This window comes from Mauremys mutica, chromosome 2, assembly GCF_020497125.1.
Source record: "Mauremys mutica isolate MM-2020 ecotype Southern chromosome 2, ASM2049712v1, whole genome shotgun sequence".
NCBI classification, from domain to species: Eukaryota; Metazoa; Chordata; order Testudines; family Geoemydidae; genus Mauremys; species Mauremys mutica.
The window spans coordinates 217,876,245-217,903,415 of NC_059073.1; the positions used below are offsets into that span (position 1 = coordinate 217,876,245).

The 27,171-nt window shown below is 41.5% G+C and overlaps 1 protein-coding gene across 1 annotated transcript in view; it reads left to right on the plus strand.

Moving 5' to 3' along the window:
- Positions 1 to 27,171, plus strand: part of SNRK (SNF related kinase) — an 86,302-nt gene that overhangs the window by 11,205 nt on the left and 47,926 nt on the right. The window contains exon 3 of the mRNA XM_045007033.1: positions 5,423 to 6,116. Within this exon, the coding sequence (XP_044862968.1) occupies positions 5,528 to 6,116 (589 nt within the window). The 5' untranslated portion in view covers positions 5,423 to 5,527. The remainder of the gene's footprint in view (positions 1 to 5,422; positions 6,117 to 27,171) is intronic.

Here is a 27,171-nt window from a genome sequence, read left to right on the forward strand (position 1 = left end):
CATTATGGGGCACCGCTTCTATACGCCTTCCCACCCATACCACTCATCCACAAGAGCCTGCTTAAGATCCGCAGAGACCGGGCTCGGATCATTCTCATAGCACCAGCCTGGCCTTGCCAGCATTGGTACACGTCTCTCCTAGACTTGTCAATCAGAGCCCTGATTGCCCTGCTGCTCTTCCCGGACCTTCTTACGCAGGATCACGGGCGGCTCCAGTACCCAAACCTGCAGTCGCTGCATCTCACAGCTTGGAGGCTCCATGGCTGACTACGTTCGAGCTCTCTTGTTCAGAACAAGTCAGATAGGTTCTCTTGAGTAGTAGGAAACGCTCCACTAGGGCCACATACCTGGCGAAGTGGAAGAGATTTTCAATCTGGCCAGCTCAGCGCAACTTTCCCCCAGCGCTAGCCTCAGTGCCCCAGATTTTGGATTACCTTTTCCACCTAAAGCAAGAAGGTCTCTCCTTGTCTTCCATAAGTGTACATCTAGCTGCCATCTTGGCTTTCCACCCAGGGGTACAGGGCTGCTCGGTTTTCACTAATGCACTGGTCAGTCGCTTCCTGAAGGGCTTTGACAGGTTGTACCCATGCTTCTGCCAACCGGTTCCTGCTTGGGCCCTTAACTTGGTCCTCTCTAGGCTCATGAGGCATCCTTTTGAGCCTCTAGCAACATGCTCCCTGCTCTACCTCTCCTACAGGGTCGTGTTCCTGGTGGCAATAACTTCAGCCTGGAGGGTGTCTAAGCTCAGGGCTCTAACGGCTGAGCTGCCCTACACCATGTTTTTGAAGGACAAGGTTTAGCTCAGACCCCATACGGCCTTCCTCCTGAAGGTGGTATTGCAGTTCTACATCAACCAGGACATTTTTCTTCCGGTGTTCTACCCCAAGCCTCATGCGACTAGCAGGGAGCAGAGGCTCCACACTCTTGACGTCCACAGAGTGCTGGCCTTTTACATCGAAAGGATGAAACCGTTCAGGAAGTCGGTACAGCTCTTTGTCTCAGTAGTGGACAGGATGAAGAGCCAGCCTGTTTCGACACAGCGCATTCCATCATGGATTGTGGCCTGCATTACTGAGTGCTACAGTCTAGCAGGGATCCCAGTGCCCCTGATAATGGCACACTCTACAAGGGCGCAAGCTTCATCAACAGCTTTCCTGGCTCAAGTCCCCACCCAGGAAATTTGCAGGGTAGCCACGTGGTCATCGATACCCACTTTCGCCACACACTATGTAATTACTAGGTAGGCCAGAGATGATGCGGCCTTTGGTAGAGCAGTACTCCAGTCAGTGGACAGCTCTGACCCTGTCTCCTAAATTTGCTTGGGAGTCACCTGATTGGAATTGACATGAACAAGCACTTGAAGAAGAAAAACTGGTTACTCACCTTCTCGGAACTGTTGTTCTTCGAGATGTTGTTCATGTCCATTCCAATACCCACCCGCCTACCCCTCTGTCAGAGTAGCCAGCAAGAAGGAACTGAAGGGATGGCGGGTCGGCATGAGGGTGCGACTCCAAGGGGCGCCCAAGCCGACCCGACGGATGCTGCTAAGGGAACAATCTTCTGGCCATCGTGCACGAGCACGCGCATACTTGATTGGAATAGACATGAACAACACCTCTCGAAGAACAACAGTTCCGAGGGAGGAATAGCTCAGTGGTTTGAGCATTGGCCTGCTAAACCCAGGGTTGTGAGTTCAGTCCTTGAGGGGGCCACTTAAGGATCTGGGGCAAAAATCAGTACTTGGTCCTGCTAGTGAAGGCAGGGGGCTGGACTCAATGACCTTCCAAGGTCCCTTCCAGTTCTAGGAGATAGGTATATCTCCAATTATTATTATTATTATTATTATTATAACCGTTTTTTATCTTCTCCTTGCTCTGACCCTATTTTTCCTTCCCTTTTTGTGAACATTTGTCCCATTGATTGTGCTGTCTTTTGAATATTTCTCAATAACTAAGGCATAGCTGACTTTTGATCAAAAGCTTTTTGTGACAAGTTGAAGTTTTAAAGAGAAACTGTCACCTTGTAATCAGATTTTACAAAAGTGAATAGTTGCAGGTACTACTTTTGGTCTTGAGCCCTTCTGCCAATCGTTCTCTTTTCTTTCTCTGTTGCTGTTAGTGAGATGCACAGAGATTAGGGGAAAATTTCTCTTTCTATTTGTTCACTTTGTACATTTTCAGAACCATGGAATATAGTCAGTTTCCCTATTTTCTCCTAGTGTTTTAGTTATAGTAATCTTAAATGCAGTAGTACTTGTTGATTTTAAGTCTCACTTTTGTCTTATCTCACTGACTGCCTAGGTTTTTACCATGCCCTATCTTTGTGGTCTGAGCATTTCACACAATTAAAGTGTGTGTGTGTGTTTAATGTGTATATATAAACTTCTCTTTCTCCTCCAGTGTGCAGAGAATGGACTTTTTTTGGATTTTTCTTGTTGATGTTAGGTGAACATAAATTTTGTATTTTTGACCTTAAGGTTAGCTTTACCTCATGCAGTACCAAGATCTAGTTTTATGGGCCGATCACCAAGAAATGTATTTCCCATGCACATAAGGCACATTCCAGAATTTGACATTACTAGTGGAATGTAGCTTATGGTGATGATCACTCAGTGAGGTGGTCAGATGATTTGAGCCAGTCACATGGAGGCTTTGCTGGAGGATGACCAAAACCTTGAGTCTTTTGCTATTTCATAGGAAGCCAGCAAAAAGAGTGGAGCACTGGGGTAATGTGCTTTGGCAGGCTGTGTTGCTGAGCAGTTAGGCTGCTATGTTCTGAACCAATTTTAGCTTTTTTTTTTTTTTTAAATTTAAGGTCATCAGTTTCAATCCTAGACATGAAGGAATAAAACGTTCACTGTGGGTACATTCAAATTAGATAGGAGGCACACAATGCTTGTCAACTGTATTTAGAAATGACATTTTTTTTATGGCTATAGGCTATTTGCATATACACAAGCAGTGGTGGTGAGTTCTTTACCATGCTTCATTCTTCTTGTAAGCATAGCTTTAGTCTTTTTAGGATTTAGCTTACGATAGTTGCTCTAACACAAGAACTAGGGTCCACCAAATAAAAGTAATAGGCAGCAGGTTTAAAACAAACAAAAGGAATTTTTTTTCCAAACAAAGCACAGTCAACCTTTGGAACTCCTTGCCAGAGGATGTTGTGAAAGCCAAGACTATAACAGGGTTCAAAAAAGAACTAGATAAATTCATGGAGGATAGGTCCATCAGTGGCTATTGGGCAGGGATGGTGTTCCCAGCCTCTGTTTGCCAGAAGCTGGGAATGGGCTACAGGGCATGGATCACTTGATGATTACCTGTTCTGTTCATTCCGTCTGGAACACCTGGGATTGGCCACTGTCAGAAGACAGGATACTGGGCTAGATGGACCTTTGGTCTGACCCAGTATGGCTGTTCTTACGTTCTTCATCCAGTTGCGGGTTGTGCTGTTTACTGTCTTCATATAGATGTGCTTAATGGCTTCATATAGATGTTGAACAGATTAAGGGAGAGGAGGGATCCACATCTGAAGGCTATTGAGTTGGAGGAGCATATGCCCATCACAGCTTAGAGTTTGATGTGAGATGAGCAGTTGAAGCCATCTCAGATCCAGAGCTGCTAACCATGCCCACATATGAAATGGGGAGCAGGATTTTTGATAGGAGTACAAATGTTACTTTTTCCTGGTCAAGAAGACCTCATTCATCTCTCTGTTCCATGTCCAGCCCTGAAGCTTAATTGGATGGGGCCCAGAATATTGGCAGAATCTAGGTGGAGTTGGAGGTGATCTCTGCAAGCTTCTCAGTTACTTTGCTCAAGAATAGAAGGCTAGATACTGGGTAGTAATTTCTTAACTAATAGTCAGATTGTGATGTGGTTCAGGAAGACTCTTTTTAGAAGAGGTATTAATGAGCTCAGTTAGGGGGCAAAGACTTTCTCAATACTTTCACTATCTGACAAGGGCATGGATTAGGGTTGCAGCCTCTCTCATGGCTTAAGTTTCTTGCAGTACTTCCTGTTTGTCTGTGAGCATAGACTGAATTTGGAGAGGGTTTCTTATGTTTGATTCCTCATGTTGTGAATGACTTTCTCGAGAAGTAGGCTAATTGTTCTTTGAAGTGGGAGGTGTTGGGTTCTGGAATTGAGTGGAGACTTTCTGGGTTAGAAGACTCCTCGTCCCCTTATTGACTTTAAGACTTTCCCTGTTTCTTTTACAGTCCCATGGCTATGTTTTTGTTGTGCTTTTTTAAATATCCAAATACACTTGTTGAAATTCAAAAGGGACTTTTTAAATACAAAAGGGACTTCCCTTGCAATAAAAGGGAATTTTACTATTGACTTAAATGGCGCTAAAGTTTGACACTTGGTTTTTAAAAGTGAAATGAACTGACTGTTGGAGTTACCTTTGGGGTGAAGTGCCTGAAATCCAGTGACTAAAGGAAAGCTATCAGAGGGGAGCAGACTTTTTTTTTTTTTTAAACCTATGGAGTTGGCACATCTACTTTTGAGCTTCAAGTTTGTCCTGTGGGTTGTTTCACTTGTAAGGTTTTAATTGAGAGCCAAGTGACAATGTCAGATTAAAAAATATTAAAAAAAAATAATTGTCCTTTTTATAGTGCATAAACATATCAAACACTTAATCACAACCTTTTAATTTTTCAATTGCTATAGTTTGCATGTTGCTGTTCTATTGGTAAACAATCATTACATTTATGAGGTAGAAAGTGAAATCTAGTGCCTCATTCTGAGGTGTGGTAAATGGGAAATTGTTACCCAACATATTTCAAAGTCACTGCAATAGAACATTGATCCAAGAAATGAGTGTGTTTCACCTCATTTTTTGGCATATTTTAACACTTGTGTTGCAGCACATAAGTTATTGTGTGATTTGAAGTTCTATTGGCATGACTTTCAATTCTTATGATTATCTCCCCTGTTTTAACAAGAACATGTAGACTTCAGTTTTTAAGGGCTTCTATAATTGACCATGTTTATACTGTAGTCATGTGGAAGAACTAATTTATCCAAACTACAGCTTCCTTGAAGTGTTAATCACACATTGTATTTTCCAAATCCAAGGCACATCAAGGGTATCCAGTTTTCGAGAGAAGTTTTTGGGTATCGTGAGGGTCCTCTAATGCCCTTAGAGTAAATTTCTCTTGAAATTCCGTTACTCTTTATCCCATTGTGCCTTTGAAACTCACTTTCTTCAAACACATTGACAGCATGGTTTTCTGACGGATGCTGGTCAGCAGTGCATTGCTTTAGTTAGGGTCTTGGCAAAACATTCTTTTTGAAGAACTCACTTGCTGAATAACTTCAGAAGTATTCTATAAAGCCCATGTTGCAATTATTTTTGAATGGCTTACACTAAGGAGCAAGTGAATATATGTAATCTTGTTTCTCTTTCTATGTTTTAGATATGTTTGGCAGTGAAAATGGATTACTTATTTGGAACAAATATTCTTATATGAGAAGATCCCAATTCCAAACAGTTTAAACATTATTCCTTCTTCAGGAACAGTATGGCAGGCTTCAAACGAGGGTATGATGGAAAAATTGCTGGATTGTATGATTTGGATAAAACCTTGGGCAGAGGCCACTTTGCTGTGGTCAAACTTGCCCGGCATGTCTTTACAGGTGAAAAAGTAGCAGTGAAAGTAATTGACAAGACCAAACTGGACACTCTGGCCACTGGGCATCTTTTCCAAGAAGTTAGATGCATGAAACTAGTGCAGCATCCTAATATTGTTCGTCTGTATGAAGTGATTGACACCCAGACCAAACTTTACCTTATCTTGGAGCTTGGTGATGGAGGAGATATGTTTGATTACATCATGAAACATGAAGAGGGACTTAATGAGGACCTGGCTAAGAAATACTTTGCTCAGATAGTTCATGCTATATCTTATTGCCATAAACTACATGTAGTTCACAGAGACTTGAAACCAGAAAATGTTGTCTTCTTTGAAAAACAAGGACTTGTGAAATTGACTGACTTTGGCTTCAGCAACAAATTTCAGCCTGGAAAGAAGCTCACTACCAGTTGCGGCTCTCTAGCATATTCTGCTCCTGAAATTCTACTTGGGGATGAGTATGATGCACCAGCAGTGGGTAAGTCACTCTTCTTAAATTTGACTAGTAATATTAACTTATGTACCTCAGCATTTTACCAATTAGATGTTTTTCCTTCCAAAATAATTCCATCCTTATAAGACAAGAAGTCGTATAGTAAAGGTCAGATCACTGAGTCAACGTTACAATAGCTTTATTTAAAGGAGACAATATTTAGCCTATTTAAGAAGAACTTTCAAACTGCTTGTTACATCTTTTATTTTTATCTTAAAGCTCATAAAAATGGAAACCCATGCAATATATGCACTGGATTAAAATATGAATAGTAAGGCGTATGCAGTATGCCTTCTGGTATGTAGTGATTCAAACAAAAGCCAGCTTCTTCCATAGCGAACAGAAAGGTAAAATTAAAAACAAAACTCCCCAAATCTAAACACACAAGAATCACTTACCTCACAAACAGAAGTAAAGTTTGGGAACGAGCAGTTCTTCTTTTGAGTGGTTGCCTGTGTATATTCCATTCTTGGCGAGCATTTGCTTGAAATCCGAGTCTCTTGGCTAGCAGTGTCTGTCGTGCAGCCTGAGGGCCTTTGTGCTCCCACACCAAGGGTATGCAGCATGGGGCGTACTGCCACTCAGTTCCGTCTTACTTCCTGTGGCTTTGACATGGTGCGCCCAGAGTCCATGATCACTTTCTCTCTTAATAAGGAAAATTTAGATTTAGTATATATATTAGTACAGTAAACTTGGTTTAGTTAGTTGCCTGTTGGCACCACCTCTTTGATAGGTTTCATTTAGTTCTGAGAAGTCTTTAATACTTGTACATATTCCGAACTGAGATCTTTCAGTACCAGTGCTTAAAGATGTTGCAGCCAAAGTCTCCTGGATTAAATTTTGCCCCCCATTGTGAGGCAGCAGTTCCCATTAATGATGGACACACAAGATCTCATTGTTTGGAGGAGTCAAATTTCCCCTTAAATGCTCCATGTGCAAGTCCTTTTCAAGAGGACTTTGAAGCCCGAGAAGCGAAGCTTAAAATGTTTCCACTTAACCACTCGATGCACCCTGCCTCACATCTAGGTTGGTCTGACCCATTCCTGGTGATCAGTCTGTTGTGTCCAAAAGTGCCAGTGTCAGCTTGGCTCCAGTAAGCAAGCTGCAATTCCAGAGATTTTGGTAGGAGTATCTCTGTTAATGTTCCTGAGGAAAAGGAACATTGCTCCTCCTCTAAAATTAGTCAGTTCTCATATCGCTAATGAAAAGAAGAGGTCAAAATGGCCTCTTCACTCCCAGTCTAAGGAGTCTCCACAGCTTGAACTGAGTACTGGAGGAGATTCAAGGGAACAAGGTACTGGCTAATTGATACTGCACACTGCAGGTTACAGTGTTCTTGAGTAGTACCAAGACAATGGCTATTTAGGTTAGGTATATCAGTGCCAAGCATGTCAATACTAAGTGAATTGACTCTGGCTACCCTCTGGGCTGCACATTAGATTTGAGATTTGCAGCACCATATATCTTGGTACTGATGAGGTACACATTACTGAAGAACCTCTACGTTATGGAGGAGCCTGAGTCTCTCTTACTGTCTCTTGAGCTTAATGTTCCATTGATATTCATGCCCGCTGCTTCAGTGGTACCAACTGTGTCTTCAGTACCAATCTTGTCTTCAGCAGCACCCGCTACTGGGTTACAACCTATTACTCTTGCCTCAGCAGCCCCATCTTTAGAGATGGAATTTTTGTATTTTTCATCTGACTCTCAAAAAAATGAGGCGGGTTCTCCAACTGTTCCCCTAGGACTCCCTTTTCCAAGTTCTATGGATCAGAAAGAGAGTCTAGGGTCTCCTGTGTTTAGATCTGTAGGAGTTATGAAGGTAGCCTGATGCCCTAGTACCGTTCCCTTTCGGCCTATACTCCTTTTCCCTGTACTGTTCCTGCATAACCATACTGGAACCCATGGGTTCCATATTGGTGTATCTCTTATGCACCATCTCAGAGAGAGAGCTACTTAGAGGCAGAGAACGCTGTAACCTCAGACATCCCCTAATGACCCTCTCTGCCTGCAGAGGAAGAACCGCCCCAAGACAAGATTAGGACATGCAGGCACCAGTGGCTATCTCCTCTTTGTTTCCAAATGTGTCAGTAATCCTTTTATCTGGATGTCTATAAAGGCTTCCAGTATTTGGTGAGGAGGGTACCTGAATCACTCCATATTCCATTTGAAGAGGTGGAGGAGACCCCTCATAAGTTATTGAACATTTTGCATACTTCTGTGCCATTAACAAAGCCCTATTGGAATCTCCTAAAAATATCTGGCAGACACCAGCAGCTGTTGTCCCAATTTCAGAAAAGCAGGTGAGAGATAGTATGTACTGATGGTAAGAACATAATATTTTCTTCACATCTGCTACCAGGGTTTTTAGTTGTTGCTGCTGTGAATTGAAAGCATAGGCTAAAATGACTCCATCTGAAATGGAAATGAAGTGTCTAGATCTGTTCAATTGTAAGAGTTACTTTGGAAAGTCTGAGAGGTAGAATTTCAAACTATCAGGCTCTGCTTGCTCTCTGATGTTAACTACAATAAGTTTAGGCTGGAGAAACAAACTGCCACAGAGAGCAGACTTTAGGTCCCTGATTGCTGTGGGGCAGTTAGATGCAAGTACATCTCTGCAGGCAGCACTGAATGCTGTGGGTACCACTACTTGATTCACCTATAGTGACAAGGTGCTTTTCTTGGACTCCAGAGTTCTGGGATCTCAAGAGAAGTACAGTCTACAGTGGAGGATGTTCTGTTCCTGGGCTCCAGTTTGGTCAGCGGAAAGATGAATGATGCCCTTCACATCTTGAAGGATTCCTGTGCCATACTTTGTTCTTTAGGAATCTGTATGCTGCAATGAAGAGAAAAGAGTAGATCCCGTTCTTACTCTAGTCAAAAAACAGCACCAAGCACTATCCAAGGTCCTCAAACTTCCTTGAAAGTGTCAGTGACTTCAGAAGAGAAAATCTTTTATATCAACTACTTCTGCCTCCCAGCTGGCTTCATCAAGTAAGCAGTCCTTTTGATGGGCTTGTGGAGAGATGCAAATTAATCACTTTTGATTTTTCTTCTTTGCTTCTGTTTTGGAAACTCTCTCTTCTTTTGGAGGGTAGCGGGGAAGGTGTTATGAAACTTGGTAACAATGAACAATTGTGTTAGACAGCGTGTTTAAACAGGCTATTCCATACAGTTCTATTTACATCTATTTCCTCATCCCTATTCAGGAACCCTTCTCATAAGAGACTTACCTTGGGAAGTGGAGTCACTAGAGGTTCCTCGACATTGCAGGAGAAATGTTTCTACTATAATACCTCATACCCTCACAGTGTGATTGAAGTCATTTATGGATTTGTGTGCCCAGTACCTACATCTGCCAGAAAAAGTTTAGAATGGTCACCATAGCCTCCACAATGCCCACTCTAGATCCAGAAAATTGGTTTGTGGCTCACGCCCTCTACAGTGCCTGCTTTCATATCGCCATACATCTTGCACACAAGACATATTTAAGATTCCTGGTAGGTCACAACCACTTCCAGTACAGAGTTCTACCCTTTTGCCTGTCTGTAGCACTTAGGTATTTAACAGAGTCTAGTGGCAGGAGGTGCACATAATGGGGTATGTCTATACTTTGATTAAAAATCTGTGGCTGGCCCATGCCTGCTGACTTGGGCTCATGGGGGTTGGGCAAAGGGGCTGTTTAATTGTGGTGTGGACATTTGGGCTTGGGCTGGAGCCTCGGCTCTAGGACCCTGTGAGGTGGGAAGGTCCCAGAGCTTGGGCTGCAGCCTGAGACCAAACATCTACAATGAAATTAAACAGCGCCTTAGCCTGAGCCCTGTGAGCCTGAGTCAGCTGGCACAGGCCAGCTGTTGGTGTCTAATTTCAGGGTAGACATATGCTATTGTCCCCTAGCTCCTTAAGGGTATCCACAACTGGCTTATCAGAGGGAAGTCTCAGCATCATGTGCAGAACTCCATCCAGTGCATTCTTCAGCTCTTCGTGTCCTCCAGCTGAAAAATCCATTTTGACACTAATGCAACAGATTTTATAGGGATCGTTTTGACTCCAAGACAGCAAGAACTTACTTACCCCAGGATAGGTTTGAAACTGTGCATGCACATCACATAACTTCAGACAAGTTCTCAAACAAGAGAAGAACTTGTCTGAGCCTGCTGGGGTCACATGGCGGCCTGCACTTTTGCGTCACAGCAGGCTAACATGTATTCTGCATGCAGGCCTTACTAAATCAGTTTACATTCTGAGCAACCCAACTTGGACATGCCTCAGACATTCAGTAAGATGTTTTCTCCTTGTTGAGCTGTTGGAAGGACCCTAGCAAGGTGTGCAGAGGAATTCCCTTCTCTCCACTCTTCCAGCCAAAACTGTGGTGGCAGATGCCTCACATCTGGGTTTGGGAATGTGCCTAGAACACCAACCAAGCATGAGACAAGTGGACTCGCGAGGAGACTCATTCACACAACTGTATTGGAACTTGGAGTTGTTTGCAAAGCGTACGTACATTTCTTTCCTCTGATTCAAAGACCGTACATTCAGATCATGACAGATAGCACAACTGCCATGTTTTATATAAACAGTCAGTGAGGGCCATGGTCATCTCCTCTGTGCCAAAAAGCAGTTCAGTTATCTTTCTCTGCAGGTCTTTCTCCTTCCAGGTCTATAGAACATTCCAGTGGATGACTTGAGCAGACACGGTGTTAGATCACAAGTGGATAGAGAATTCACAATTCAGTGATTTCAGTCAATTTTCAAGGAATGTGATCACCCATCATAAGACTTACTTGGGAGGGACAGGAAAAAGTGTCAAATTTTCTGTTCCAGAGACGGACAGAGTTTAGGATCACTTTCACGTATTTCTCATTTTATGGTCCAATGCAGTGAGATGTGCTTATCCACTAATTCCACTGCTCTCAAGTGTACTTGAAAGTTCAGACAAGATGAAGGCAAAGTCATCCTCATAGTTTCTGCCTAGCTGAGATAGTTCTGTTGCACAGAAGTGATGCAATTATTTTTCTGTCCTCTGAAACTAATTCCAGACCTGCTGTCTCAGAATGAAAGAACCATCCTCTGTTCCAACCTATCCACCCTACATCTCACAACATGGTTTCTGGTTGGATCTCAGAAATAGAGGTTATGATCAACTGATGTACAGAACATTATAACAAATAATAGGAAAGACTCCGTCAGACAAACTTACTAAATGGAGAAGATTTTTGGCTTGGTGTGAACATCATCACTGACAGCCTCTTGAGATATATGTTCCTGTAATGTTAGATTATCTGCTCTCTCTAAAGAACTCTGGGCTTTCACTTAGCTCTGTCAGGGTGCATCTTTCAGCTATTAACGCTTACCATTCATCTACAAGGGTATTCTGTTTTAATGTTCAGATTTCTCAGGGGTTTAAGAGTTTTTCTACTTATAAGGGAAGGCAATCCCCACATGGATTCTTAATGTAGCACTGGGGTGCCTCATGAGACCCCTGTTTGAGTCCATGGCAAATTCTCTTCTATATCTATCCATGAAAAGCTTCCTACTAGCAATCACATCAGTTAAGAGGATTGGGGAGAGAGGTGCACTCAAGGCATACTCCATCTATCCTGTTTTCCATTCTGAACTGGCGTTTCTTAGGCCACAACATCCTAATTTCTTACTGAAAATATTATCAGACTTCTGTTTTAAATCAGACTGTCCTACCTACCTACGTTTTCCTCAGACCTCAGTCTAGTCAAAGGGACTCTAAACGACATATCCTTAATGATCATAGGGATGTAGCTTTTTACTTACAGAAAATAAAATCCTTCCAGGCCTCCCTAAGGCCTATGAAAGACCATACTGTTTACTTCCAAACATTATCTAAATGGGTTATTGGATTCTGCTGTGAACTAGCAACATTAGATTCTTCAGTTAATATTGGAACTCATTCCACTAAATGCAAGAAACTTCTGCTGCTTCCTTGAGAAGTAGTCCCATAATGGACATTGGTAAAGCATCCACCTGGGATTCCATACATACCTTCAGAGCAGATGCTGCTTTTGGCAGGGATGTTTAGAGTCTAGATAAGACTCTAAGCACCCAGCACCTTAGTTCGGGTTACTGCTTGGGAGTCACCAAGAATGGAATATGTACATAGACAAGCACTCAGAGTTGCTTTACCTGCACAGTAACTAGAATTCTTTGAGATGTGTAATATATATATGGGCAACACAACCTGACCTCCTTTCCCTTTGCCAGAGGGTCTAAGTGTAAATTGGATTCTGGGATTGGCCCTGTACTGCCCTTTGTGACCAAGGGGACATTTGCCGCACATGTAGACCCAATGGGCACTAATGGCCAAAGACTCCAATCTTGAGTGTGTGGGACACGTGCACCAATAGTAGAAAAAATATATTTGTGATATACCCAGGCTAGTTGGGAACAGCAGAGTAGTAGAAGGGAGATAATACTGGCCACTGGATAAGCAGTTTTCTGTTCCCTGAGTGACCAGAGCAAGGGCTGCTTCAGGCTAATGAGAACTCCATTAACCTGCTAAAAGTCAGGTGAGGTGTAAAGCACCTGACTCTAATTAAGGCCTCTCTGACCCTATAAAAGGGCTCACTCCAGTCAGGCCGAGAGGGATCCAGGGAGCCAGAGGAGAGGAGGTGCGTGTGAGGAACTGGGAGCAAGACGTGCAAGAAGCTGAGAGTGAGTAGGCATAGTGCTGGAGGACTGAGAAGTACAAGCGTTATCAGACATCAGGAGGAAGGTCCGGTGGTGAGGACAAAGAAAGTTTTGGGAGGAGGCCATGGGGAAGTAGCCCAGGGAGTTGTAGCTGTCGTGCAACCGTACCAGGAGGCACTCTATACAGCTGCAGTCCACAGGGCCCTGGGCTGGAACCCGGAGTAGAGGGTGGGCCTGGGTTCCCCCCCAAACCTCCCAACTCCTGATCAAACACAGGAGGAATTGACCTGGACTGTGGCTTCTACCAGAGGGGAAGGTCTCTGGGCTGTTTCCCGGCCCACAGGGTGAATCTGTGAGACAAGCAAATCCGCCAATAAGCGCAGGACCCACCAAGGTAGAGAGGAACTTTGTCACAATATGGACCAGTGTTTCTCAACACATGGGTGGAAACTCAAAAGTGGGTCGTAAGAATGTACGAAAAGGTTGCGAACAAATTTAAAAATAGATCATATTTTGCATACAACTTTTAAAAAATAGATGCCACTTGTGCCTTACTGTATGTTAATGCTGTGCATACCAATGATATTACCACCTTTACTTCTATGCTGCTGCTGGCGGCGGTGCTACCTTTATTGCTGGGCTGCCGGAGAGTGGCGGCTGCTGGCCCAGTGCCCAGCTCTGAAGGCAGTACCACCACAAGCAGCAGCGTAGAAGGAAGGGTGGCATGGCATGATACTGCCACCCTTACTTCTGTGCTGCTACTGGCTGTAGTTTTAACTTGTTATGATTATTGTTTGTTTATTTATTATTACATGTAGTAGGTAATAAGTATTTTGGGGCCAAAATACTTGTTTGTTTTCTACTTAAGCTATTTACTGGGTTGGAACTGGCCATCAGTGTTTACAAATGGGTCCTGGTCCAAAAAAGTTTGAGAACCACTGATATAGACAACACACTGTAAGCTCCAGTTACTGTGTACAGATGAGTACATGGTGACTGTTGTGATTTGTCTTGGAGCCTAATGTAATAAAATCTCATTCTATTGTCAAGTTAGTCATAGAGAGTTAAGGAAGGAGTCATTGGATTTGTACTAATGTATCATAATTTCTGTGGTGTCTTTGTGGTAGGGTGACTCGCTTCCAGCTCTAGGTCGTCACATTGGTGGAAATTTTGATAATGCAATGTCTTTGGAAATGGGTTGAGTTGGGTATCATCCAACCCCTTTTCCCCTGATCACAGTGGTACCAAACATGACAAACCTAGAATAGTTACGTAGGTATATATTGGAGAAAATATTTAAAAATTGCATTTTTTAAAAATTATACTTAAACACAGGTATACGTTGCTTACATTAAAAGGACATTGATCTTGCCTAATCCTAGGGAAGTTGTCCTTGACATGTAGGACTGAAAACATTTATTCATCAGTCATCAGTGACATCTATCTGGGGCACCACTGCTAGACATGTTGTCACGCCAATCCTTGTCCAAGCCGTACTTGCACATCTCCATACAAAACAGGGTGCCAGCCAGACATTTGCAAGATAGTGAGCATCTGGTCTTTGCACATGAGTGTTTGATTCACTGAAAGATTGATTTGGGAGTGCATAGTATTTCACATATAGCTGGTGTGCTTAATCCATCCTCCAAGACCCATCCATGTGCGATAGCGGAGGGTAGTTTTGGATGCGCTTGATCATCCTCGAGCCATTCTGTTGCTTGATAAATTTCCCTCGTATTAGCAGCTATAAATGCACCTTTGTCCATGGTAATTTTTCTCCTTTTGTCTGCTTCTTGGAAAACATCCACCAACTCTGCCAGTGTGATAACGTTGGTTTTTAAATGGTAAACTTGGTATATGAATGCTTCAAGTGCATTTATGGCCTCATCAGTGACTGTCTCAGCCATTCCAAGCAGCCTCAGAGTGAGGAGAGAGTCTTCAGAGGCAGAATTGAATGCCTTTCAGAAAGATAATTTTGGTCTTTCCAGGCAACTTTCCAGTAGTGTGTCATGCTGAAAGGTCGTGGAAACCTGGCAGCACGGTGGCTTTTAACAGTTTGAGTGATAGGAACACATCTCTGAGGAATATACAGGAATTCTGTTCCTCAGCAGCAAGCACAAAAACAGAATCTTGCAGAAGTCTTGGGTAGCATCTCGGAGAGAGTACTATAACATCTGTCTTGTGCAAAAAATCTGGAGTTGAGTTGCACTTTTCTCTGTGGCATTGATAGCATGTGAAATAATTTTAGCATAAGCCTCCTTATTGGAACTATGAGGAAACTCCACTGACCACTGCAAGGCAGCAGCTTCATTATGCCATGTGATAATGAAATTCTTTGAATAATTCTTTGCATGCTGGTGCATTTTTCCTGCATGGTGTGTAGTTAACTCATCCTTTGTGGGTATATGAGGCAGTAGCTTCTTCATTGTGAGATTGTAGAAGTTTGTGGAGTCAGTGATTTTTTGTATTGGACAGGTGTAATGTCATGGAGTCACTACTTTCTGGTAATATTTTTAATTGAATCCTCTGCATACATGTCAACTATGAGGTAGACTTTGTCATAGGCCCAGTATTTTCTCTGTAGCCTCAGAATGAAATGTTCAGCCAAATCTCAGCAGTTTCTGATGTGTTGAGAGCTTGTTCCTCAGCTATACGATCGATGATTGCTAAGTCCTCTGCTAGCACAAGGTACTGGTCACATTGTCAGTAAGTGCTGGCTTAGGAAGACCATGTAAGTTGTACATTAGTTTGCTTTTTGCCTGTCACATGTGCATGTAACATATGTTTTGTCACATTCAAATGTCAATACTGGTGTCTCAGATAACTCATAGTTTCCCAGAGTCTCATGTTGCTGAACAACATGCTGAGATCTGGATAATACCAGGAGCTGAGCCAACAATGACCTGTCTGTGGTCAGCCCTATAATGGTCCCTGCCACCTTCACTCTGACATTCTTTGCATTCAAGCACAGCTTTTCTCTGTTCTTCTTAATTGGATCCCATAGAATGATGGAGCCATAGATAATTCTTTGGGTTTTGAAGGCTTCATAGAAATCATAGCCCAAAGTATTCATTTGACTGACATTTTTAGCTATCTCATCACTGAAGACTGTTTTCATCATGATATTAATGAGCTCCAGTCTGTCGTAGGTGAATGGGTTGCTGATGCAAGTAAGCTCATCCTGTATCTTTAAAATCACCCCCCTGCCCCCGGCATTTAACACCACTTAATGAGTCTAGATGGTGCTTGGTTACTTGTGAGGAAAGTAAAACTACATCCATATCCCAGAGTTCATCTTCAATAAGTACTTTAAGTGCCTTTCTGCTAAGCGTTTGTTCCTCTTCAATCCTGATCAAAGCACATATTTCTATGTATTTAGCCTCTGTGTCAGTCATTGCCACTCCTTTAGAGCCTCTGCAAGAATTTATGAACTCCAGCTGAGTCACAGTTTGCAGTAGTAAAGTCAGTATTTGTTTCTGTTGCTTCTACCTTTTGATGCATCACATTACATATGTTCATGGTGTAGCACTCAGAATGATATGGAATGTGGTATGTGTGGGTGTCTTTTGGGTCAGTTGCACCCATTTTACTTTCCATGCAATGTTCTTGCTAAGAGTGACTGCTTCACAGAGTTTCTCACCCGTTGAAACCATATTTAATGAATGCTGTTGGGTTTCTGGGTTACCGCAGAAAGGTAGGGTTCTTCTCAAAATGCATGCCATGGGATCTACTATAAGGTGAGTCTCACCACAGTTGACCCTTGTCCTAGCACTTTCAACTCTTTCCTGATGCTTGATGTACTTCCTCTCCAACCTTGCCAAATGCAGTTTATGGGTGTACTTCTTATCATGTAATGTGCCACCAAGTGTTGTGTTTAACCAGGTCCTTCATGATGGTATTCTCCAAAGATTCAGCAACTAGTTGGTACTGTTCATCTCCCCACTGATGCCTAAAAATGATCAAGACCAAAAAACCCAAGGATTTTCTAATAAATTACTTGGTAATCGTAATTAATTGTTATGTTATGTAACTATGTATACCATTAGCAGATGTATTCCACTAATTTCTACCTGGATACTGACTTCTTAATCAGTCATTACAACTCTTTTACATCATAAAGCTGATAATCAATATCAGTGAGCTGCTTCTTTTTTGCTCATGAAGGCAAATCAACTTGAAGCACACCTTCCATTTATAGTAATCTGTAACATTAAAAAGTTTGTGGATCACGTTCTGAGCATTAATTGATAACACAGTACTGTCAATCAAGGACTACAATTTAATTTCGTGAAAGCTGCATATTTGACATGCCTGTGTTAAAGTATAATTAAAAGTTGATGTGTAAACATTTTCTCAAATATATATCTACAAAATTGTTCTAGGTTTGTATTGTTTGGTACCATTGTGATTGTGGGAGAATAGGCTTTCGAATTATATCCAACTTGACCCATTTCCAATGGCATTGTAATATCAACATTTCCACCAACTAGAGGACCTGGGGATGAGGGGGTGCAAGTCCCGCTGCCCGCCACGCTGCAGAGGGTGATGCCATTGAAATTATATTTTTTTACGAATCAAATGACACCTCCCTTACCTTTATATCATTAACTTGCCCACAGAATTACACATGCTCCCAGACTATATGATCTAATGGGAACTGGGATCCAGCAGTTTAAGGATGAGATGCTGACCTGACCTTTAAAAGTAGCAGTGCAGATACAATTAACTAAAGAAAAATAAAATAACAATGAGAAAGCACTAGTGTCTAAGAACTGAACTCTGGAGATGCTTAGTTTCTCCTACCTGCTAGAGATGGGAATAATCGGAGTTTGCCAGGGTGTCAAATGTTAATTATAGTTACTGCCTTCGAAGTTCTAGTTTTCTTGTTTCCTCCTACTGGAAGGGAGGGATCATGCTAGCTATCTGGACTGACATATTAAGAAAGGTCAGAGTTCTCTCACCCAATTTCTGATATTACTCCTGTGGGAATTCTGCATCAAAAAAATAAAAATGATGTGCACAATATTGCAAAATTCTGCAAATTTTATTTGTCAAATAAATGTGGCTCTAGCATGGCGATGGGGAGCATAGGCCACTGGCTGCATTGAAGTGGGAGATCACCCTGAAACCCCACCGCCCCCGACACAGTGCAAGGACTGGGCTGCCCCAGAAACACCCCAGATCCAAGTGTGGATGGGGCTTAGTGTGGTGGGATCCAGGTGTGGAGTGAGAGGTTTCTGTGTGGGGCAGTCTGGATGTGGGCGGCTCACTGGGAGATCTCGATATGCAAAGGCTCTTTGGGGGATTCCGGCTGCAGGGGGAATGGGACTCTGCAGGGGATCCAAGTGAAGGTGGTTTGGGCTTGGGGGACAGTCTGGGTGTGAGAAGATGGGGCTTGGTGGGCAGGGGGGGGACTGAGTGAGGGGGTCCGGGTGCTGGAGGAGTGGAGCTTGATGGGATGGGGGTCCAGATGCAGCTGGTTGGGGATCAGTGGGGTGAGGGTCTGGGTATGTGGGGCTTGTCGGAGGGTCCAGGTGTTGGGGGGTAGGGCTTGTCAAGGTTCAGTGGGCCTGCATATTGGAAGAGCCAGCTGCTGTCGAGGGGATGCTGCATGCCGGGCTTCTGCTTCCCTCCCATGATTCCCCTCTCCCCTCTCCTCCATTCCCCTCTCCCTGCCCTATTTCACCTCCCCTTCTTCCCCTCACCCTCCCTTCCCTCATTTTCTCCAGCCCCCTCCCTTACCCAGCCCTGCTGCGAGTACTCACTGTTGCACAGAATAGAAAACAGGAAGGCTCCAAGCACGTAGAAGGGGCACACGATTGGCACTAGGACTCAGGAGGCAGTGTTCAGCTGCAGAGTCAGTGGAGCCCAGACACAGCCTCCTTCAGCTGGGCAGCTGTGTGCTTGCAGAATGAGAGGGGGCAGTGGCATGTAATCTCTGTGCCCCCTCAGTGCCTTCCCTCGTTTGGAGGGGGGCAATCCCCCTGAAAAACTGTGCCAGTGGTCACCCCCCACAACCCTCCCCCTGCACAGATTCCCTTTGCTTCCCTGCTCTTTTTTTTTTTTTTTTTGACGTGTTACTCTGAAATTGAGAACATCTGAAAAAGAAGGTTTGGCATATTTTGGGTGTTTTGAAACGTATTTAATCATAGTTAAATATCTCCTGACCTTGCATGCCTGATATGTTTCTTTACTTTTTTTAATAGTACACTGTAGAACTGCATACATAACCAAGCATAATCAAAGTTACCTTTTTCAGGGGTGAATTTGTGATGTTTGTAGGCAACAAGTTGAAGGCTGCTTCACTGCTAGCTTTCAGAAATGTTGTGATTTTTTTCTGATAAGTAAAACTTGCATATTATCCTAGGTAAAGGGGCAGTTGCTGTAGTGTGATGGGGACATTATTGAAGAGTAATGTTATAGGTCTTAGGACTGATTTTATTGATTATTTAGCATATCTGTATTCAGACTTCAGGGTAGTGCAGTTATTGATTTCCATCCTAGAGCTGGGACCCAGTTATTCAAGTTACAAATTTGGTAGTTACACCTAAGAGTTGATGACCAATTAAGTCCTTTCTTGCATAAATCACCTCTTTAATTATCTGAATTTCTTGAAATACAGGTTGCAAGTAAATGATCAGAGTAGCCTGTGACAATAGAGGAAAAACTTATCTGTTGTGTAAAGTCCATTGCAGGACAGCTGATTTGAATCTAAGTTTTTTTTTTTCTTATATGGAATGGAGAGAACAGAAGCCATACTGCAGATTGAGGAGGTAGTTAGAAAAAGAGAAACCTGAGGCCCTCGCAATACAGCTTGTTCAAGGTTTTGGAGATAAAGTGGACGAAAGAAATGGCATGAGAAATGTGAGGAAGACTTAGAAATAGCAACATGCTTAAAGCCAGAGGGAAAGGAAACGGTTGTTAAGAGACAATGGATTAGAGTAAAGGGTAGAAGGTAAGGGATGAAGGACAAGAAGTTGGGAGTGCAAGTGTGACATCAACGTGAAGAGTTTGGGGTGCTTGACAATCTGAATAGGACAAAGCCCTAAGAGAATAGAATCAAAAGATGGGTGCATGGTGCTGTTTTTACATGGCCACTTTTCTGACCATATTGGTAGTTTCTAGATGCTACGTTGCTTTCATGTTTCATTACCATCAGTGTTCTTTTGTAGGCCCTATTGCATTTTTACAGTGCACTGGAAGAGGAGTGGTGACCAGCATTGAGCAAACAATTTGCAGTGGTGGTTCAGTGTGGTTCGTAATGACTGGCTTAAAGTTCACTTAACAGAAGAAAGTGACTCAGAAGGGTTATTGGAATATATTTTGGACTAGATCAATATCACGGAATAAGCAGGGGATCAGATTGGGTTTAAATTTCTGGGCATTGCCCTTTTAGAAGCAGATATTGTAAAATCAGTATATTTACATTCTCTGCTCAAAACTTTATGTAGGAGGGAAGGCTAAGATCTCTTGTAAGGTAGTCCATGAGCTACCTGTATCTCCAAGTTGGTTGTCAGAGAAGAAAATATGTTCCAGTGTTGTTTTTGCAAGAGACTTTTTTTCTCATCTCAGAAGTACAATGTGGAACTTTTAAAATACAGGGGTTTTTTTTTTTGTTTTTTTTTTTTTTAATTCTTATATTGGTGGTCTGATCCGACCTGCACTTAAAAATGTTAGGTGCATTGAATGACCACCTTCAGATGAAAATAGACCTCACATCTTGTATCTTGAAAATGCCACTGTACCACTTAAGTCCTATACTTGTACATTGTAGAGAAGTGCCTATATAACTAGCTATGCACATTATTCCTAAAGGGCGGTATGATATGCAACTGATTGAGCTGATCCAGAGCAGGTATCCAACACGTGTTTAAAGTTGTGCAATTGAGAATCACAAAAACAAACCTTCAAGGATTATTGTTCCATATGCTAGAAGATGTGGCCAGAAGAAAACTAAGTCTATAGAAAAACTTGAGCAGGAAACTAGTTCTCATTTTTTAGTCTCAGGTTAATATGTCAGCCAGTTGGTGACCCAGGAGTTTTAAATGGAGGTCAACAGATATTACTTATTGTCTGCCAAACTATATTTAACTTGTCTGGGCTGCTGGACAATAGGATTTTTCCTAACCTTGCAGAAGGATTACTAATTTTGTATTAAAAAAACAAAACTGTTCGTGTCCCAGTTTTCATCACTTTTAAAAAAGATTTTATAGTGCATTACAATGAAGAGTGCTGTCACTGATCTGTCCTGTATGGCAAATGAGTCTAGGTTGCCTGAGAGGAAATGTAGATTTTACCATACTGATTTTTGGATTGCATAGACCAGTATTTTGCCTCTCTCACTGGCCATTAACTTGTGCTTCAAAGGAAGGTGTAAACCCCCAAAATACAACTGGCTAATTGTGCAATGCTATAAGTGTGTGTGTGTGTGTGTGTGTGTGAGAGAGAGAGAGAGAGAAAATGGGGAGAACGTTCTTGACCGTTGCACGTGAGACCAGCGTCCTGTGTATGGTGACCATAGAATTTACCACAGAATTGGTGAAGATTATTTTTATAAAAAAACAAACTTATAGCCTTTATAGGTGTAAAGAGAACATCCAAATGTGAACTAATGCAGTGTTATCTTTCTGAGTCTGCACGTAGCCTGAAACAATAGCAGAGCAGCGTGAACTGCTCCCATGCAATGGCAATCAATATCTAATTGTTTCACTGCTAATCAGTGTAGCAGAAAGTTCAAATGTTGGATAAAGTGGTGACTAAGGGCAGTGGAGTATTAATAGTTCAGCCTCCTCCCTGGATTTCAAATCACCTCTGCCCCTGCCCATGATGGGGTTGCAAGAGGAGCTGCACTCCACCCCATTGCCAAAAACCTAAACTGTTTCCTTGGTGCTGAAAATCCAAACCTCATTTCTGGCCTTCCTGGATGTCAGAAGCTCAAACTGTTGCCTACTTGGCTGCCAAAACTTGCAATTCCCTCCACCCCTTCAATTTATACAGTGTGACTGAGTTCTCATTTCAGAATCTACAGTACAATTGGGGCGGGGCAGTATAAATGAATGTAAAGTTAATAAAATAGAAGAGAAAATGAAATGGGGGTAGTATTTGTCTTCATACTTCAGTATAAATCCTTCCTCTTTGAATTTACCTGAAGTTGCTGTCAAATTTAGCAGTAATTTATGTAGACTTTGCTGCAGAATATATAAGGACTTGACTATACTTTATAAGCAATGCTGGGACTAATTAGTAAATAAAAGAAAAAATTATATACTTGGTGCAGTCTCCCACCGCCAAGAAAAAAGTGTTTTTCTTGAGAGTAGAAAGAGGTTGTCCTTGTATGTAAAATAAGCTGTGCATTACGTAAAATGTTTACTTTTGCACTATTAAATATATAATAATTTTGGTTTGCATAAGTAAACTGAATCAACTAGCCCAGTGGAGAATAATCTCTGGATCACTACTTTATAATAACTTAACAATTGAAACACTCAGTTTGAGTAATGGCTTTTTTTCCCTTTCTTTTAAAGCGCATACACTGATCCCTAGAGATATCAACACCTTTTCAAGTTAAGGTTGTTAAGGTATTGATTCTATGAATCCAATAACATTCCCTTTGGTGTCTGAGGTTGCAAATACCTAGAAGAATAGAAAGCACTAGTCAGACCTTCTGTAGGGTTACATCAGGATTTTTACTTGCTCATAAACTTTCTGAAAACTTCTCTTAGGCTAAAGCTTTTCATGTTTTTCATGTTTGCAAAATCTATGGAGCTGTTGAGTCATGGAAAGGTGACTGAAAGTTCTTTGCCAATGTATATGAAGTTTAAGGCCATTTTGCACACAATGAAAATGCTAGAACTTTAGTTAAAAAATGTCAAGTTTTTCTTTGAGTGTTGCATGTGTCTATTCCACTTCAGGTATGTTTGCACCCAGTGCATTGAAGCCAGAGATTTTTCCCATAGTGGTACCTGTTGCGCCGCACGTGATCACTGCAAGCTCATGCTGTTAGCTGGTGATATAAAGGGGTGGAACCACCCTGAACCTCCCTCAGTTCCTTCTCACTGCTTGTGGTTGGTAGTTGGAGCACATATGTTTCCTTGCACAAGTCTTCTTGTTTTTCTCTGAGTGAATTCCATAAAACTTTATAAATAGTTAAATTAGTTGTTTAGTGTTAGTTTAGATAGAGGTACAGTACTTGTTACTTTTATTTTTGTTTGATTTTGGACTTGCACTTAGGCATGCCTCAGTACCGAGCATTAACAACACTAAGTCCCTAGGCTTTAAACAAGCCAATGCCAGTCATGACCCTTACTCTTGTTGTCTAAAGTGTTTGGGTGAGGGCCACATGCTATTTCCCGAGTATCAAGAGATAATGCCAGATTTGGGTGAGCTGTGTTGCATTCTTTGTTCAGGTAGACTCTGAAACCCTCCTTGCCAAACTTTTTGTGAGTCACCCTGAAGTGGATTGGACACATGCAATCACTTGAAGCAAAAATTGTTGTTAACCTGTTCTGTAACTATTGTTCTTCAAGATGTGTTACACATGTGCATTCCATGACCCTCCTTTCTTCCACTCTATATTGGAGTCTAAGTTATTGTTCTCTGGTAAGATAGCATGAGCGTAGAGAAGGTGCATGTACCACCTCAGTGGGCACTGCTGTGGGGAGAAAGGTCTCTGGCTTCAGAGCAGTGGCCATGCACACACCTGAAGTGGAATGGATGTCCAGCATATCTCTTATGCCCAAATAAATTTGTTAGTCTCTAAGGTGCCACAAGGACTCCTCCTTGTTTTTGCTGATACAGACTAACACAGCTACCACTCTGCAACCTGACTAGTCAGTGTAAGGTAAATTTCAGTGCTTGACTAAAACTGATGGGAAGTAATAATAACAAATGATCAGATGCAAAATAAGAATATAATTTGAATATTTTGAATTTTGGGAAGATTTTAGTGATTATGTTTGAAAAAGTAGCTATTATGCACTTTAAAACATTCGTTGCTTTTGTCTCAATTTTGAAATAATTTACATGTAGTATGTTTAAAAAAAAACATGGGCAGTATTGGTATAGATTTTTTTATTTTTTTAAAACAGTCAAGTTTTAACCAGTTTCAGTACATAAACAAGTAATGGAATTGTTGGTCTGAGTGAAGGGGGAACCTAAATTTCACCTTAATACAGAAAACTCTCCTCTTTCATGCTGCCTTATCTGAACCTTCTTTATTGATCTAACAGTGCTCTTTATACAGTCTTGAACAGCTTGAGCCATTAAGGCAACACATAATAGCGTCTTAGATGTATACAGTATCTTTTACTCAACTTAAATCACTAAAAAATGTGCAGAGAGATCAGTCCATGCATCATTAAATTCAGCCATCATCTCCAGGGGAAGTGAAGAATAACTTATTCAAGTGAAATGCTACAGGAAACTTTTCAAAGCCGTGTTTAATTACCAAAGTTAAATTTAGCCAGTACACCAAGGCAGTCCGTTCCTCTTGCTTATCTTGTACTAAAAAGGAGTTCTTCCAAGAGCACAATACATCCTCTTGCTATTGTGGAACAGTGATTCCTTACCGAGAATACCAGATTAAGTTGTATCTTGCAAACATACATTCTTATTATTTATGTAAGACTGCTGACAAAATGCTTAAATGTCTCTTTGTTTAGTCCTTCAACATGTTTAAAGTTGTGCAATTGAGAATCACAAAAACAAACATTCAAGGATTATTGTTCCATATGCTAAATTTTTAGAAAAGAGTACTTTTCATATTTGTCACAAAGTCAAACAAATTTTCAAGTTGCCTTATGATTGCTATGAACAAGCTTATCTGAATCTTTCAACTAAATAACATCTGCTATATGTTTATTTCTTAAGAAAAAAAGCCAAAATGAAATGTTTGCTCAAAGCTTTTCATGTAACATGACGTCTTTTGTTATGTCAGCTCAATATGCCTGGGGATCTACTCTTTTCCAAGGAAAATCTGCTCCCACATTTAGTTTAAAAATTCATATTCATAGAAAAATTAATTTGTGTACTGGAATAATAAGAGTAGCTGGAACATCATATAAGGTGAAAATTTGCACCTTTTCAAATTATTTAATTATTAATAAACTCAGCATTGTGTGCCTGGGCAATAAAAATCTATGAAAACAGTGTAGCTTCAACTGCAGAACTACATCATGAATAGGAACAAACAAACAACACCACCTTAGTCTTGCAATGCGAACAGCTTGGGAATTAAATGGGGTAAAAAAAAAAAAAAGACAGGCAAGTCCCTTGAGCAAGTTATTTTTGTTGATAGTCTTCTGTAAACATGCCTGTTACAGAATGTGAGCTATAGATGTAATTGGATTATTAGTCAAAAGTGCTTGAGTAAAAACATGAACTGTACTTCTCCCTGTTTTTAAACTAATGGTTTGATATAGGCTCTTTGATGCCAATTTTAATTTTTATCTATATCTATCTATCTATCTATCTATTTTTTCACCAAAGACAAGTAATGTTTGTCAGTTTGTACCGAAAGCAGGAGCTGCTTATAAAGGTGGAACTGATCACCTGGATTTTCAGTCATGTGCTTCAATAAGTAAAAAGTATTTATGCTAGGGTACAGAGAAGCTAATCACCAAAAATATTAATCTGGTGAGCTTCGGTGCTCCTTTCCAAAGGGATTGTATCTGAGTTCTCTTGGCTACTAATCCAGCTAATAGTGAGTGTTTTAACTGTAGCTTTTTAAAAAAGGAGAAAACCCTGCAACTGATGCCTTTTGATAGTGTGTGTTAGAGTGGAGAACATACCTAACTTTCCATCTGCTGGGAAAAATTTTTTTTTAAACCCCTGCCTTTTTACAGGGACTAAAATAAACAGCTGAGTTAAACATGAGACTGTCTCTGAATTATATTGATGTTTTGGTGTGTGTGTGTGTTTGAAGCATTTTTAAACAAAGAAAATTCCTGCCATCTAAAGATTTGTGTATTTGTAAAAACAGCAGTATTAGAAGTTGTTTAAATGGTGGTGTTAAACAAGATGACATTTGAACTAATTTGGTCCTCTTCCCAAAGTTCATAAGCCAGCACACGTGAAGTCTGAGTATTCAGAGATCCTATCTGTGTGTGTACGTTATAGTAGAAAAAGCATTTCCAATGCATACAATGGCTGCTATTACTGTTACTATTAACAAAAGGGTTACAGTATATTGTCTTGATCAAAAAGTCTAACAGATACTTCCTGCCAGGAATGCAACTTTTTTTTTTTAAGGAATGTGTTTTGAACAACTTTGAACACAGCATGATGCAAATATGCTTTCATTTTACTCTGAAGAATAAACTTACTTACAAAAAGCATATACCAAGCAGTATTTGTATATTTCAGTTCTCAAAATTAATCAGCATTTGTCCACATATTAGATTTTCTGTATTTTTTTAATGTTCTGTTCAGTTAGAAAGCTTTCACTTTCTACTGATTGGGATGCTAGGATCTAATCCTGCCCCTTTAAAGAAAAAAAACTCATGAAATTTTGGCTGATCAGACACCTTAAGGGCTGTTGAACGTGCACCAAAATCTATCCTTTCCTTCATTCTCTTTTGCAACCCTTGGTTTGAAAAAGATTTGCCTGTTTACACTCCTTATAAATATGGTCAGCCATGCCCCCCTCCCATTTTCATAAGTTTTCAACAGCTGCTCTAAGATGTGCACCTGTGCAGCCATTCAGTATGCCACCAAGGGCCATTCACTTAACTTCCCCAGCCCTGGAGCTGCTGCGGCAGGGAGCGGGGTAGGTGGAGTCCTCTCTCCCTGGCCCCACCCCAGAGCCTGAATCCCCAGCCGGAGCCCTCGCACCCTGCACCCCAATCCTCTTCCTCAGCCCTGAGCCCCCTCCCACACTCTGAACCTCTCGGCCCCACCCCGCCACACATCACCTCCATGTTGGTGCACATAGCAAAATTAATTCTGCACATGGATGAGAAAAATTAGAGGGAACATTGTTGCCAATCCCTGTGTCCAATTCTGGCTGATCTTTCTAGCACTAACTACCTGGTTATTTTTACTGGCCAAGGCCTGGTATAGAAACTGATTTAGAATAAGGAATTAAACAACTTTCAGATGAAACTATAAGGTCTAAATTGCTTAGAACAGCAGTTCCCAAACTTGAGTGGTTCATGTACCACTTTATTAAAAAAAAAAGATGTTTGAAATACCACATGCAAATTTCTTTGTGCACATTTATTTTATGCCTTAATACCCTTGTGTATTTACAGACGCACAGTAAAACAAGCATTTGAATTTGGCTGGTGGAAATCTACTTGGGAGAAATTAGATGGGATGGGAGTTTGGTTGGGGTAGTCCAGGTAGAAGGGCTAGAAGGCATGCTGTTTAAAGCTGGTCAGGG